General features: G+C 44.4%; 1 protein-coding gene across 1 annotated transcript in view; it reads left to right on the top strand.

Moving 5' to 3' along the window:
- Nucleotides 1-15,220, top strand: part of RAPGEF1 (Rap guanine nucleotide exchange factor (GEF) 1) — an 80,279-nt gene that overhangs the window by 39,087 nt on the left and 25,972 nt on the right. Inside the window, exons 5-10 of the mRNA XM_010023987.1 lie at nucleotides 2,608-2,696; nucleotides 2,989-3,141; nucleotides 4,524-4,647; nucleotides 5,897-6,080; nucleotides 6,697-7,203; nucleotides 13,513-13,715. Coding sequence (XP_010022289.1) covers nucleotides 2,608-2,696; nucleotides 2,989-3,141; nucleotides 4,524-4,647; nucleotides 5,897-6,080; nucleotides 6,697-7,203; nucleotides 13,513-13,715 — 1,260 coding nt within the window. The remainder of the gene's footprint in view (nucleotides 1-2,607; nucleotides 2,697-2,988; nucleotides 3,142-4,523; nucleotides 4,648-5,896; nucleotides 6,081-6,696; nucleotides 7,204-13,512; nucleotides 13,716-15,220) is intronic.

Consider the following 15,220-nt stretch of genomic DNA (forward strand, 5'->3'; position numbering starts at 1 on the left):
CCCAAGCTTTGGCTGTCACGTTTTCAGGAGTCTTGGTGTGGTGGTTGCATGCTCTGAATATCTTTTTAGTGTTACTCAAACACAGCTAGTAAAATCTATTCATTGTCAAGCCTTTTAAATAAGTATCTTTGAAACAAAACATTCCCATCACTGAAAGAAGACAGATTTTCCAGGATTATTTCACACAATATGCCCTTTAACTTTAAGCTCCAGATTTGAAAAGAAAAGCCGATCTTAAATTTGCACAGCAGGATAGAGGAAAAGAGTTCAGCCTGAAGTCTGAGCTGCTGTTAGTGCTGGAATTGAGTGGCAATTTGCAGTACATGACAATCTGTGCTGTGGTATCTGAACTGTAATATCCCAGCAAATAGCAGGAGGGTTCACTCTGTTATCACTTAATGAAGCTGCACAATCCTGTGGAGAGCTGTGTTACCAACAGATCCAGGATAGAGTTGTGTAAGCTCATCACATGAGACTTGGTCACCCACTGGCCATTCACTTCAAGCAATATTTAAACCCCCAGTACCTGCTGCCTTCCAGCCAAAGTCGTGTGGATGGGTGGGAGGTCTTGGATGCCTGCTCTGACCACGCTGCGAGGAGCTGGAAGTGATACAGGCATGTCCATACAGTGCAAAGCCTGAGCTATTAAGCCCTGCTGTGTGGCATGGCTATATCAGTCTCTACTTTGTTGTTAGACTAAAAGTTATTTTGGCCTTCCAGTTGGAGCTGGCTTATGTCTGGTCAGCGAGCAGATGTGCGGCTGTCTGGGGCGATGCGAATGTGTCTGCCCATCAACAGGTCAGCATTTGGAAGCGGCGTGCACTCTTCTCCTGCATAGCGAGGAACAAGGTTTATTTTAGAAGGGCCAAGACAGCTTTCAGGTCTGGAAGCAGAACTGAGAAGTTGGACACTTCTCTGCTGTGGAGAGCCCTTTTTGTTCTTCTGGCAGATCACATCAGATCCACTTCCACATTTCAGTGCTTACTTCCCCCTGTGTTTTCAGAGTTAAGCATAAAGGAGTCGCTTGTGCGCTTCTGTTACTTGTGTTTTGATCTCAGGTTTTGATGCCTCGCTAGGGATATATAAAAAGAAAAAAATAATCCTTGTTTTGATTACATAACTTCTTAAAAATCCATCTCATTTTGGAATTTCCAGCTTGCTGAAGTAGCAAAAGTTTGTAGAGAGGCTTTAATTATCTGTAATTACTGCTGCAGGAATCTCTTTACTTGCTGATAAGGAATAGCATAATGTGCATCTGGCTTGGTTGCGTGCTGATTACCTCTGTGTGTACACTAAAGATCTTGGCTTGATTTTCAAATGCTAGTTCTCATTTTGGGAAGATTAAAAATCAGGGTCGACAGAATCCAGTGATATTGGTCAAAGTTTAGAGGAAAACATTGAGTAGAGTAGAACACTGAAACCAAAATCAGCTGTGGTGGACACTTGGACTGTGCTCACTGTCCATTGCACATCCAGTGCAGTACTTTATTCCTCTTGTGTGTATGTAGACCCATGGAAGCTCAGCTTTAAATAGAGCCTTATATAAAAATGTGAGAAGTAGAGTATTTCCTGTCCTCGGAAGGATAATGATGACAATGTTCCAGTTGCAGTTATTGCATTGAGAGAGCAATGACAGTTGTTTCCAAGCTTAACAGACATGGACATGAAGATGATACTGAAATAATGACACTGTATTTAGGGTGCTTTAAAATATAAATTAAAAATTGATCCCATATAGTTTCCTTTGCATAATCTGCTAGGAAGCCAATACTGTCAGGAAACACTGCCAGTTTTCCAGCCTGCCTCTATGAGGGCATGAGTTTGTATCTGTGAGCGGTAGATCTATTTGTTAGCCTCAGACATCCATAAAATGTTCTCTCCATCTTTCTGGAGTGACTGATTGTTGTTTTGACTGCTGGCAGACTTGTAGTTCAGGATTATCATGCCCTTATCTCTTTATCCAGAGCCTTAATCTGCTTATAACAGATACACCAGAGTAGTTCCTTGAATGATTAAGACTTCCATTGCTACCATGTTAGAAGATGGCTTCAGGGGAAGCAGGCCTTTTAATGAAGGTGTTCACGATTTAATTTCTTGTTGGGCACCTTATGCAAAACTTGCTTTTTGAGACAAATATATACTTGTTTATAAAATATAAAGCAATTAGTTATAATTTTTTACTGGCTAGGTGAAGTATTCCACTGTTTGAGACTCTTCTGTACTTACATTTATGTATGTAAAATCCATTTGCCATTATCTAGGGTGTTGTGGGGACTGGAACAGATTTGTGACAATAGATGAAAGAGGAAGCACGGCAAAAACACACACGTGGGTTTGTGCAGAATTCCCTTAGGGCCAGGGTTTATAAACTTAACTCAAATATGGCCAAAGGTGCAGGGTGCTCCTTAGGCAGTGCTGCATCATTTGTATATCTCTGTTCCACACTTACACCCAGCTCAGTCCTCTGTGTCCATGCCATCATTAATCCATAACCTGGGTAAGCAGGAGCTTACTGTGCCAACATCCCTTTCTGACCTAGGATGTTTGAGTGCAGCATTCAGCAAATAATGATTATTCTCTTTTTCTTCTCTCCTCTCCATCCACCAGGAGCTGGTCAGACTCACGATTGAAAAGCAGGAGCATCCCTCTCCCACAAGCCCAGTTAAACCCAGTTTACCAGCATGTAAATCTGACAGGTGGGTCACTGACAAGGGTTTCTGCTGTGTGCAGGACTAATATAGAAGGGATAATTTATGGCTGCTGATAGTTGAATTAAAGCATTTAGTTATACTTCACAGAGGGTAAAATAGTGTTCTTTATGTTGCCTCATCCATTACAGTGAGACCTCTTAAAGAGAATATGCTATGATAGGGAAGATACCTGTAGGTATGCTGTAGGTGTCTTTCATATTGCATGTGATTTAAAATGTGTGTTAACCTGCCAGCAACTGTGTTTTATGGTCTATAATCTGTCCTTTGTTTGTTGCAGCCCATCAGAACTTCCCCTTACAGACCGAGAAATGGAGATCCTCAACAAAACAACAAATATAACTCAATCCAATGAGCTACTGACTGACTCCATGGATGAAGAAGTTGCACCTCCCAAACCCCCTCTGCCTAGCATTCGTGTGGCAGAAAACAGGTAATACTGGCCAACCAGCTGACTGAAGAATACCAGTGGCTCTTACCACCTTCTTGGTCTTTGGACAACCTTGCAAAATGTGCACAAGAAAGGTCACAAGGAGGGTTAGTGATGCCTCTGAATTTCCAGCCCTCCAGAGTAATTCCTCCCTGCCTCTGGCTTCTGTTTATGTGTTCTCTCTGCCTTGTTTTGAGCGTTATCTGTGTTTTCCTTTCCTTCGTTTTATGTGAGGGTAGTGCCATGCCCTGACATCCATGCATGAGAAGCATCACATAAAGGCAGAAGAACCTTATCTAAAACTATATGAGCATCACACTGTACAAGAGTGTCTTGTGCTGCTGTATCCAGTGGGAAATGTTCTGTTAACGTCAGCTGGCAGTTACCAGCCTGTCCTGCACATCCAGGTTGTTCTGCATTTGCTTAATAGCTTAAGAGTGAAAGGCGCCACTAGCACGTGGAAAAAATCTTTCACTGAGTTCTTACCCTGTTCTACAAGTAACCACATGAAAGTTTCTATGTTCTATTTTGAGAAGGAAGAGAAAAACCCCAGTTTGCAGGTTTTTGGTCTCTGTGCGTGATGTTTTTCTTCTCTACTACTAGTGCTCACGGATGGTGTGAAAAATACATGTCGTGCTAATATGAAAATGTGACATCAAGGGCTGTGGTTGGCAGAAAGAATCACATTTCTATGTATTTTACGAATTCTCATGGGTGTTATAAGTATTTGCTGGTATGTTCCAGGAACAGAACACGTCTGCTCTTGGGAATCCTGCAGGCTTGATGGTTACCAGAATTATGTACCATTAAAAGCAAAAACTAAAAGTACAGTGGTTAAAATCTCACTAGTTACTGGTAATATGTGTGATTCATGCCAGAGCATGGACCCCTCACATGGTGAGAGCAACACTGACCATCTTGTTCCCTGAAGTTCACCAGGAGAGTAAAAGGGCAGAAGAAGAATTGTCCTGTCCTGTAGATTTCTGAAACTTTGAACACTTTTCAAACCTGGAAGTTTGGAGAAGGAGGTCAAACTAAACACTTAATTTGGATTTCCATCACTTTTATTAAGAAATAATTACCTTGCTAATTAGCTTCATTAAAAAGAATTCTTAAAACAGCAATTGTTTTTGTTTGAGAAATACCAACTCTTTTCCAACCTTAAAAGTAAATCACTGAACAGGACCTTACCTGTGAGAGCGTTCTTTAATTGATATTTGTTAGTGCATACACTTTGCTGAATAGCTCCTGGCCAGCTTTGGACAAGAACCTATGAGCTTTGAGGCTGGCAAGTCAAAGACTTTCTGGAAAACAGCTCATGAAGCCTCTGAAAGTCTCTTTACTAGAAGAGTGATGGAAGCATCAATGCCTGTTGTGTCTTGCAGCCCTCCACCAGCATTACCTCCTAAAAAGCGGCAGTCGGCACCTTCCCCAACCAGAGTGGCAGTTGTGGCCCCCATGAGTCGAGCCACCAGTGGGTCCAGTTTACCTGTTGGGATCAACAGACAGGTAATGACATAATCCTTTTGTGAAAGCCAAGGAAGCATGTTGGGAACTGTAGCAAAAGCTCAGAGAAATGCCATGAGCTGCAGCCACGCAGTTCCCTGCACGCCTGTGCTCGTCCCAAACAGCCCTGCACTTGGGAGCAGGAGTTTTAGTGGCAGGAACATCAGGATAATAAATAATGTGAACAGCTTAATTTTTTTTTTACAGTGTTGTTTGGATTTAATTAACAAATTGCTACAAACTTTGTTGCCTTGAGCTGTAGCAGAGTGATGATGTGAGTGGTTGAGTGTTGCTGTGTTGAACAGATCGGGTACAGAGCCGAGCTTACTGAGATCTCACCAAGGTTTACTTACAGGCCAAGAGTATCTTCACCCAGTCATAATTTAAAACCTCTTTTTAACCCAAGAAGTAGTTTGAGCAACTGCTCTGACCACTGCTGGTGCTTTGGGGAAATATGGAAAACTGGGAACTGTGTGCGTCATTCATATTCATTGCTTGTGCTAGGCTGGGGTTTATGAGGTAAATGGCTGGGTTTGCTCTACACATTTAGGAACTTACTAACTCAGCAGTGAGGACCTGAATCATATTAAATTGCACCAAAATCAGATCTTGTCCTCATCCCCAAAGCCTCAGCTCTGGCTTAGTCGTTTGGCTGATCCAGATAAAGCTGTGGAAGTTGTTCAGTTCCTAGTACAGTCACACTTAGGTTGTTCTGCAGGAGTGGGGATGCTTGAGCGGGTCACTTGCATGAGCTGTTCACTTGCAGGTTGAGGAGCTTAAGGAATTTCCAAAATAGAAATGTAGTCATAGGCACAGAAAGCTGTACCTCACTATAGCCTATTTTCCCTTTGCATGCACTTAAGCTAACCAAACATCTTCTGAAGGCCGAGTTATTTGGTGAGAAATCTTTCAGACTAATTCCCTGCTATCAGTGTCTTGACAAGCAGTTATCAGATGTGTGTAGCAGTGAGGAACTTGGTCATCATCTCACCCTCTGTGAAGTTCAGTGTGGGTCACAACACGCCCTGGCTGGAAGCAGGAACACACAGAGCTCCCTGGCATGGGTTGTTTAGTAAATCAGGTGTTTTCTGTGGTCCTGATGAGCTTGTCTAACTAGAGAGGGCTAGCAGCACTCATCCTCTTCCCTCCTGGTTTTATTAACACAATTGTGAGGTGTTTGCTCCTCGAGCTGCATCTTTCTTGTTAGTGAGCTGCCGAGAATGACACTGATTTGATTTTTCCTTTGCTTAAGGATTTTGATGTGGATTGCTATGCCCAGAGAAGGTTGTCGGGTGGAAGCCACTCCTATGGGGGAGAATCTCCTCGCCTCTCACCATGCAGTAGCATCGGCAAACTCAGCAAGTCTGACGAGCAACTCTCTTCTCTGGACCGCGACAGCGGTCAGTGCTCCCGCAACACAAGCTGTGAAACGTTAGGTAAGCAGAGGGCTGGCCAGGGTTGTCCTCCTGCTGCTGCAGGAGCCCCTTTCACTCTTGTTTGGGAGCTGTCATAGCTGTGTTGCAGCAGGAAATGGATTGTGCTTGCAACTGTCATCTTGTAGCTGCTGCAGGCAGTTCTATGCAGAGTTATATTCTGTCAGATAGGAAAAAGCCCAGGGGAATGTGTTTCCCTAGCTATAGATGATTGTGTTCAAACTCAATTCAGCTCTCTCTAAGTGGAATGTTTTGTTGATTTCAGACTTGTCTGCAGAAATATCAGTCCTGGTAGACTAAAGAGATGTTGTTTCTACATACTAAGAAAGAAAATAAAAATATAAGTATGAAACATAAATAATCTCAGCAATGATCTGCCTACTAAATTTTTGTTACTTGTTTGCTAGCATAAAGAAAGAATGGGAAGAGTTTTACTAAGGCTAGATGTTACAGAAGGTGTAGAAAGATAGTCCCTTCTGCAAGGAAATAGCACTCTGATTAAATGAACTGATTAATTAACTGATGGAATGGGAGGAGCAGAATTAAGAAGGGCTAAACAGTAGAAGAGAGAAATTAATTCATCATTCTCCTCTCGCCTCTGTTTAACCAGATCAATCAGATCATTATGATCCGGACTATGAATTCCTGCAGCAAGACCTCTCCAATGCTGATCAGATACCTCAGCAGGTGCCAGGTATCCTCAGCCCCTTGCCAGAGTCTTTGGGTGAGTCTGGCTCCCCTTTCCATGGACAACCTTTCCAGCTCCCGCAAGGCAGCTCTCCTCCGCTGGAATTCTGCAGCCTCTCAGGAGCAGCACAGCCAACAGAGACTCCTCCAGCTTTACCAGAAAAGAAGAGGAGGAGTGCAGCCTCTCAGACTTCAGATAACTCAGGCTGCAGGGTGTCCTATGAGAGGCACCCTTCCCAATACGATAACATCTCGGAGGATGACATGCAGAATGCAGTGTCTGTCCCGTCAATACCCTTCACGCCGTTTGCTGCTGTTTTGCCTTTCCAGCAAGGAAACTCTTCAGCACCGGTTGAATTCATTGCTGATTTTGCTGCTCCAGATTCTAACAGTGACCCCGAGAAGCCACCTCCTCTGCCAGAGAAGAAAAACAAACACAGTAAGCAAGTTCTTGTGTTTGGGTTTTACTTTACTTGGGTTTCCCCTTTCCTGCAGTTGTTGTGCTTGTGATGACCACTAAGTAATGGTGACCCCCAAGGAAATGCCCTTGCTTACGTGAGGCTGAGTGTCAAAATCAGTTAGTCATGTCAAAGGCATGGAAGGGACGTGCCATTCCTATGGTGGTCAGGGAATGATCCAGGCCCAGGGGAGCTGTCATCACATGGCATCGTCATTACTATAGTGAGACCATTTTACTTCTCTGTTTACCTGAGTGCGAGTCTCTGAGGCACTCTGCCCTGCAGATCTTCCTGATTTATCCTCCCTTTTTATGTCCATTTTATGAATGTTTTCCCACTGCAGAAAAGAATTGGGTACTCTCCAAGAGCTCAGAGAAAGGGCTGCTTTTCTGTCCAAAACCAAGCATTGCCAGAGTAGTTTTTTGGGAATAGGAACATATTCACCCACAAGCTGTGCAAGATAAGACTATTAACCTAGTGTCCAGTAATACTGCTTTGCTATGGGATCTCATTTCCTCTGGATGCCTAAGAATTTCCCACATCATTAAAATGAGCAGCCTCTAAAGCAAAGGCTCACTGGCCCCAGCCAGGCTCCTGGTACACCAGTACTGACTGTGACTCCAGCTCACAACCTTATTCTGATTTCTTTAATGTTCATGGTTGAAAACATAAGAAACCTCTTGCCAAACAAGCAGCCATACTGATCTGCCAAGGAAGGCTGTGGACTATGGAGTGAGATCCAGCAGATGTTCACTACTAGATGTTCACTAGTCACTGACTTGCTTTGCAGCTGAATGTTGCATGAGGAGGTGGTGTATGCAAGATCTGGATCAACAGTGTTACGTTGTGTGGCTGGCAGCCCAAGTGAAGAGCTGATCTGAAAGTGCTGGGTTGGCTTTCTGACTCATTTCTGCAGTTTGTAAGTCTCTTCACTGAGAATAAGGTGGAAGCAAGATCAGTGAGTGGTGCAGCAGGGCCAGTATTCTGTCCATTTCTATGATAGTGTCCCAATATGCAGGAAATCACTTTTGTCCCTCTTTGGGAAGCAAGCATGTAACTGATACTAAAAGCAGCTAAAAAGGAGCTGACATGTGTGTTTGTAGGCAACAGAAAGGATGCAAGAGCTGGCACAGGGCATAGCCAAGGTTGGTTGTTACGGCTCATGCTGTTCAGAGTACTCGCCTGCAGTACCAGCTGCAAGGGGATGTGATGCAGAGCCTCCTTACTGCAGGACTGGGTCCTTGTGGGCTCTGGGTATTAACAACAAGGGCTGGTCCAGGTGGTTTTACACCATGCAGACTGGGATGGACGCGGGAGATGCACCTCTGTGCACGTAGGCACCTTTAGTAGGGGAAGATGCCTGGGTAAATCTTGGGTAAGAGGCAATTTAACAGTTGAGAGATCTGGGCTGTTTGCTTTCCTCTTTAGGCCCCATGTCTTTGTTTTCTGTTATCATATAAGATCTCAAGGAGTTAGTTAAAAATAATTTTAAAAGCTATCTTCTCCATTATTGGAGCCTTGTATGTGAATTTTCTTTGATGTTAGAAAAGAGTTAATTGTCATCTGTCATCTGGCACTATGAGAAGCGCTTGGAGTCTTGGAGTATTGGTCAGATTGGATTGTTAGGAAGGGTAGAAGCTGTTATCTAATGTGTTGTCAGCTCTGATGGTTTGATAAAGCACCCTTACTGCAAAGCATGTAGTAGTATTTGGGCTCATATCTGACTGCTGTGGATTTATAATTGCATTCATGTGACATCAAGAACTTGGTTTATATTGTCTTTACTCCACAGCGTATCACACCACAGATCTGTGGTTGTTAGTTTTACTTTTATTTTCAACATTAAAAGGACAGTAAAACATTACTCAGGCTGTACAGTAGCACCCAGGATTTTTTTGCCTGGAGGCTGATGCATGTAGATATTCTCGTGTAATCACATAGGTGAGGCAGTGCTGCTTCCACAACACCAACTAACTCCTGGGATCCAGAGGAGATGCATGAATTTATTAACAAGATCTAGAGCTCACACAGATGGGACTTGGTTGTAGTCCCTTTGTTGTGGGTCATCTTTTGGTAGTTGGCAGGAAATGTTGCAGCAGAGACTTTGATGGTCTTTTTTATTGGTAATATACAGCAAATCCTGCTTGAGTTAACCATGTGTATTGCTGTGAGCTGTGCTCAGGGGGACCTCCAAGAGTTGACTTATGTATAATTTAAACAGAGGACTGATAAGCCTTTTAGTCTGGCATGAATTATGTTACTGTGCCAAGGGCAAATTACTTCAGACTTCTGCTTGAGCACCAGCATCATGCTCCTGATGTACAAGGCACAGATACAGAGAGCTGCTGCAGTGCAGAGTCCAGAGTCAGAAATAACAAGACCCTCCCCCCAAACAGCTTGGAAACTAGCGGTGAGGCACTTATTCATGTTTCCCTCCCTGTCAGTGGGAACAAAATGCAGCCTGGTGCCCTGTAAGCAGCTGGTGTTTAACTGCAGGAACCATGCTGAGGGCAGGCTGGGCTTAGCCAGCGGATAATGCCAGCTCTGAAAAACAGCTCTCCTCCCAGAGGTGACAGCACAGGCTGGCTTATTTGACCTTGACTTCTCCACTGAGTTGATGTGCTGGATAGCTTAAGAATTTCGATTATAAAATACGGCTCTTGCCCATGCACACAAATCTCGTGTGCTTGTGCAGGGCCAGTTGTAGCACAGGCTGCTGGCACCGCCCCAGGAGTTGGGTTAGGCCTTCAGTGAGTCCTCTGCATCAGATGCTGCTGTGCCTTACCTATACTGCACATGTGCCTTATTGCTGATAATCTCCCAGCGATTCCTTGCAGACTCCAACAACCACTGCACCAACGGTGTTCTCCTGACAAGAGGTCACTTGCTGCTTTCTCTCCTTTACTGCAGCCAAGTGCTGCTTCCAGGATCAGCGTTTGCTCTCCCTGTCTGCAGAGCACTGGCTGCATGGCGAGCTGGCTCAGGCACTGCTGATGCAGTCTGAGCAATACCTGCGACTTCTACCATGTGGGCAGAACTGATGTGTGCTAGAAATCCCTGAGCTCCTTCATGAATGACAGTCAAGACACTGCAAGCAGATTGCTGGGAAGGTGTTCCTAGCCTTAGTCTGAGATTTTATGGGGGTTTTTTTGTTTCAAGTTTTTCTGTCTGGGTTCAGAGCTGACATAAGCTGGGCATGTGGTGGGAGAGGTTTCTCTCTCACACCTCCCTTCTCTCCTGGGGTGCTGCCTTGAGACTCTGTCACTCCACCCCGGCTGCTCACGGCGGAGGTTGCAGCCTCCATCCCTCCCTCTGCTCAGTCGCTGCAGGGTGTGCAGCCTGATCTGAGCTGGTGATCTAATTCCCCATCTGCTTTTTACATTTCTGCCTTGTTCAAAACCACAGCAGAGAGGGGAAGGAATGGAGGAAGAGGGGGGAGAGAAGACCTTTTGCAAACAGCAGTGTCAGGAGTGGTCCTGCTCCTTTATTCTCCTGTTCAAGACTGGCAGCATTTTAATGATGCCCATTTTAATTTGTGCTCTGCAGTCTGCTCCTGTGCCAGGTTTGTATTGCACCATCCCAACTGTTTTTCACTTCACCTAAAAACAGAGAAGAAGACAAAGCAGAAGCAGAGACATGCTCACCTGCCCTGGGCTAGTCGTAACAAGCAAGGCAGGGAGCTGCCATGAGGATGGGATGCATTAGCCTCATAAAGAGCCGAGATAAAAGAGCTCTTCATTAGTCCCTTGCAGATTGAGTTAAGGCTCTCAAATGCATTCAGCCTTACTACTTCGAGTTACAGTAATTTGATTTTACCCAAGTGTCTAATGTGATACCCTTTTCACCAACACTTCCCGAGCTGTAGTGTCACACAAACATCTGAACTCAGCTGTCAATCCTGACTGTTGTCTGCAGATCTGGATGTTAAGTGAAGCGCTGCTTTTGCAGGTAACTCCACATAAAGGGTTGTTCTGAATTTAGCAATGTCTGCTGCATCATACCAGGGCTGCCAAGCCTGATTTCTTGGCTTTTGTCCCACTCAGTTGATGAGCTCTCAAAGTGTGGTCTTTTCCCTCAAGCTCTTGTCCTCTACACTTCTCCAAGGAGTCACGAACCTTAGTTCACTTTTGCTGTCAGAGAAATATCTTTCATAAGCCTTCTTTAGATCTTATCCTCTAAAGCTGTTGTATGATACCAAGGCATTTTTCAGGACACGAGTATTAATAGAAGTGCCTTAGTCAACTGAATCACTGATATTTGAAAATAGTATTTTAGTAATTCTGTATTTTCTGCACCAAGACTCCTTCACCGTGATTTCAAATAACAGAATATTGCTTCTTTTCACTGTTAGGCTGCAATTCGCATGCATGAGCAGATTTGATCTTGGCTTTAACAGGAGTGCCAACACCAGCAGATGAGCAGGCACAAGCACACACCAACTCCTGTGTGTGCAGTTCAAAACCTCTGCCACACTCCAAGAGGAGAGGTGTGAACCAGCAAAGGTGGTGACTTCCATCTGTGAAGGAGCGTGGCTGTGGGAGGAAGAGGAGCAAGGCCGGGGTAGCAGGGGGTGCTGGAGGTCAGAATTCCAGCAGCCTTGGCAGAGCTCTGCAGGAGCTGGCAGTGCTGCTGGACACGAATAGGTTGTCCATTGGCAGGTCCATGTGGGGTCACAGGATGAGGACAGCAGGTGTTGCCGGTGGGGATTGAAATCCATCAGCTGAGGTTTCCTGTGCTCCATTGCCTCGGCCTTCTTTCTTTATTCTGTTTTTGAGGAGGATTCTGTTCTGTGGGAAGGGGCAGCTGTGATAGCTCTGGAACTTTAAATATCAGGGGAAAGCTGAAAAAAAAGGGTGCAAAAGGCAGGTGCACAGTGACACATGAGCACAGTGCATCCTGTTTGAAATAGGCTGGCCCGTCCATGTGCGTTGGCAGGTGAACAGAGGGCTTTGCCTTGCAGCTAGTGTGGGAACCAGCTTCGTGATGTGCAAATACTGCACTGTATTTATAGCTTTCACTGAAGTCACCCATTCATTTCAGCTGCACAACTGAAATGCCAGCAGAAGCTGAATAATTGCCACCTAATGACCAGATTTACAAAACCTGACAACTGCTGGTTTATCAGGAGGAAGGGAAGAATGATCACAGAGTATCTTGTGTGCAACAGCATATTTACAAAAAGGCCTTGGTTAGTCCTTTTTATGGCACTTAAATAACATCTGTTGCTCCTGTTCTCAGGTACATAGAAGAGAGTTCTGTGTTTATTTTATATTTATTAAGTACATATCTGATCCTTAATAATTCTGGGGAGGTCTTTCTATGACATTGGGTGTATTCCCTCCCTCCAACACTAAAACATTTCAGCAGTAACTAATTCTCTGTTAGAGCTGCATAGGCAGACCTGTGTGGGTTTTTTCAGAGATTTTTAGAAGGATATTGTACAGATGGAAATCTCCTCTAAATGACTTTTGATCCCATTTAGTATTTCCATTGAACCACATCTCAGAAAAGCTTTTGAATCAGTTGGATTCAAGAATTGGAGATTGTAAGATGCCTTATAAAGGGATGGGAGCAAAAGGTGTTGGATTGGAGCAAAGGGGGTACAAAGGCATGGACAGTTGCACTTCTAGAAGGTAGGTATCTTGAGTCAGCATGGCATATAAATAGCTGATGAAGAGGTATGCCCAGTCTCACAGGTAGATGTTCTCCAATAACAGTTTTATCAGCCTGCTGGAATGGAGAAAGGCTGTAAGCCTCCTCATTCTAGAAACCTTGCTGACTACAGATATGAGATTTCTTATGTGCACAAGAATTAGCATAGATTTATTGTCAAGGTTGCATCTTTGTGCAGGATGATTTGTGCCTCCTAGAAAGCAGGCTGAATTTATTCTGGGGTTTTGATGACTTTGGGCATGAGTTGTTGAGGGCTATTGGCAAAATTGCCATTGGTTACATGAGGAAGGAATTTGGGCTAAGCGTCAGTGAATCACAGTTCTCAAGTAGCTGTTTGGAGACCTCATGGTTTCCTTAAACTGTTGTCAGACATGTTTGTGGCCTACGATTATGTTTGCTGTGCACTGGCTTGCAGGATGGGATATTCAGATCCTTTCCTCTAAGGTGGATGGCAACTGGCTGTGTGAGCTACCTGTGAACACAGCATGGATGCCTTGCTGCTCCCAGCCTGCAGCAAAGCCCAGCTAGCAGTAGCATGGCCTTACTTCATTTTGAGAATGAGCACCCATGAGAATGTGTACCAGGAGCAGTGAGTGTGAGCTTTCTTTGCATTGCAGTGATGGCATACATGCAGTTTGTGGAAGACTACTCCGAGCCACAGCCGTCCATGTTCTACCAGACCCCTCAGAACGAGCACATCTACCAGCAGAAGAACAAGCACCTCATGGAAGTCTATGGGTTCAACGACTCTTTTATCAGCTTAGATCCCTCTCAAGATCTGGCACCTCCTCCTGCTCTCCCACCGAAACAGAGGCAGCTGGTGAGTGACGTCCATTGTGCCCTCCCTGGCTGGGCACACCAACCTCCCCCAGACAGCTCTGTTCTTGATGCTCCTATTTCTGATGGGCTGCAGAGGTGGGAGGATGTCTTATTAGAGTTACTCCATCATGCTCCTTGTCATCTTGTTAACGTGTTCTTAAGCATTTTGCATCATCTACTTTGAGCTCCTTTCTAACCCCATGTTCAGACAGTTCCCCATAAGGCTCTGAGAGTCCTAAAATGCCCTAAAAATGAAAGATTAGTCTTCCACATGGCATGGCTGAATCTGTGCCAGGGTACAGGCTTGTGTAACAACTGCTTTGAAGATTTTGACACACTGAGCAACACGATATCCAAGAGATTGCTGCACTGTTGTTCCCAGTGCTGTTTTGAAACTGTTGTCAAGGATGCCACTAATAATAACTGTTAAACTTAATAACTGCTTTTATAGCTCAGTCTTTGCCAGAGCCACAGAACTTTGGTATAGCCATTCTTTAACTCGTGCTTGTTTTCCTCGCATTAGTCCCCTTGTGTGATTCAGGATTTTACCTGTTATTCAGACTGCCAGCACAGAAAGGCACATCCACATTTGTATGTGTGTTTGGTGGTGGGTTTAACAGTACAGCAAGTGCCATTTTCCATGTGGGGGATGAAATCCTGGCCTCAGTGTTGGCAGCAGCAGTTTTGTTTCCAGCCTCAGTGGAGCTGGGATTTTGTCCTATTTCTTTGTAAGGGTCTTCCTTTCTCTTTTTTTAACTCCAACCCTGATGGGTTTTGTTTAGACTAATTATCTAATTTGCTCTATTTAAAAAAAAGAAGGCATCTTTTGTGCTGATGTAGCTAACTTAAATTGGCCATGGCTTTAACAAAACAGGAGGAAATGTGGGAACAGAGCCATGGTATTACCATCATGAGGGTGACTTGTTGCAGTATTTCTTCATGCTATCTATGCTAAAGTTTGACTGTCCCAGGGTGTTAGTTTTTAATCAAGTGGGAAATCAACAGAGAGCTCTAACTGTGGGATTTGCATAACTACATTCCTGTGATGCAGGTAGGAGTCCTAAGAAGATAAATTAACATTTCCAGATAAGCTAAACTGAGTTATATGCATTATTGTTTTGTGGGGGTGAGACCTCGAATGCCCATGTCCCATCTGCTTTGCAAGGACACTGAAGAGTGTACAGGACTCCTCTCTGAAGGATCAGGCAGTTCTTCAGAGTCTCTGATTCTCTTATCAGTGTGATCCTTGCACTGTCACTTGTACTTTTCAGTACCTTGCCCTACCTTCTCCTAGAGGTGGCTACAGTCTAGTGATAGTTTCTAGTCGTGATTTGGGCTACATGGTCATGAGAGAGGGTTTGTCAACACAGATTTACTGTAGCCATTGTGCTGAAGGAAAATTCTGCTCCTTTCCCGAATTTGTCAGCTGAAGCAAAGCATTTCTTTGCTGCCTTTTAGTTGTTATCTGGGCAGCCAAGATGTCACTGGTCTGCCTGCTAGGCATTC

This window comes from Nestor notabilis, unplaced genomic scaffold, assembly GCF_000696875.1.
Source record: "Nestor notabilis isolate BGI_N333 unplaced genomic scaffold, ASM69687v1 scaffold10701, whole genome shotgun sequence".
NCBI lineage: Eukaryota > Metazoa > Chordata > Aves > Psittaciformes > Psittacidae > Nestor > Nestor notabilis.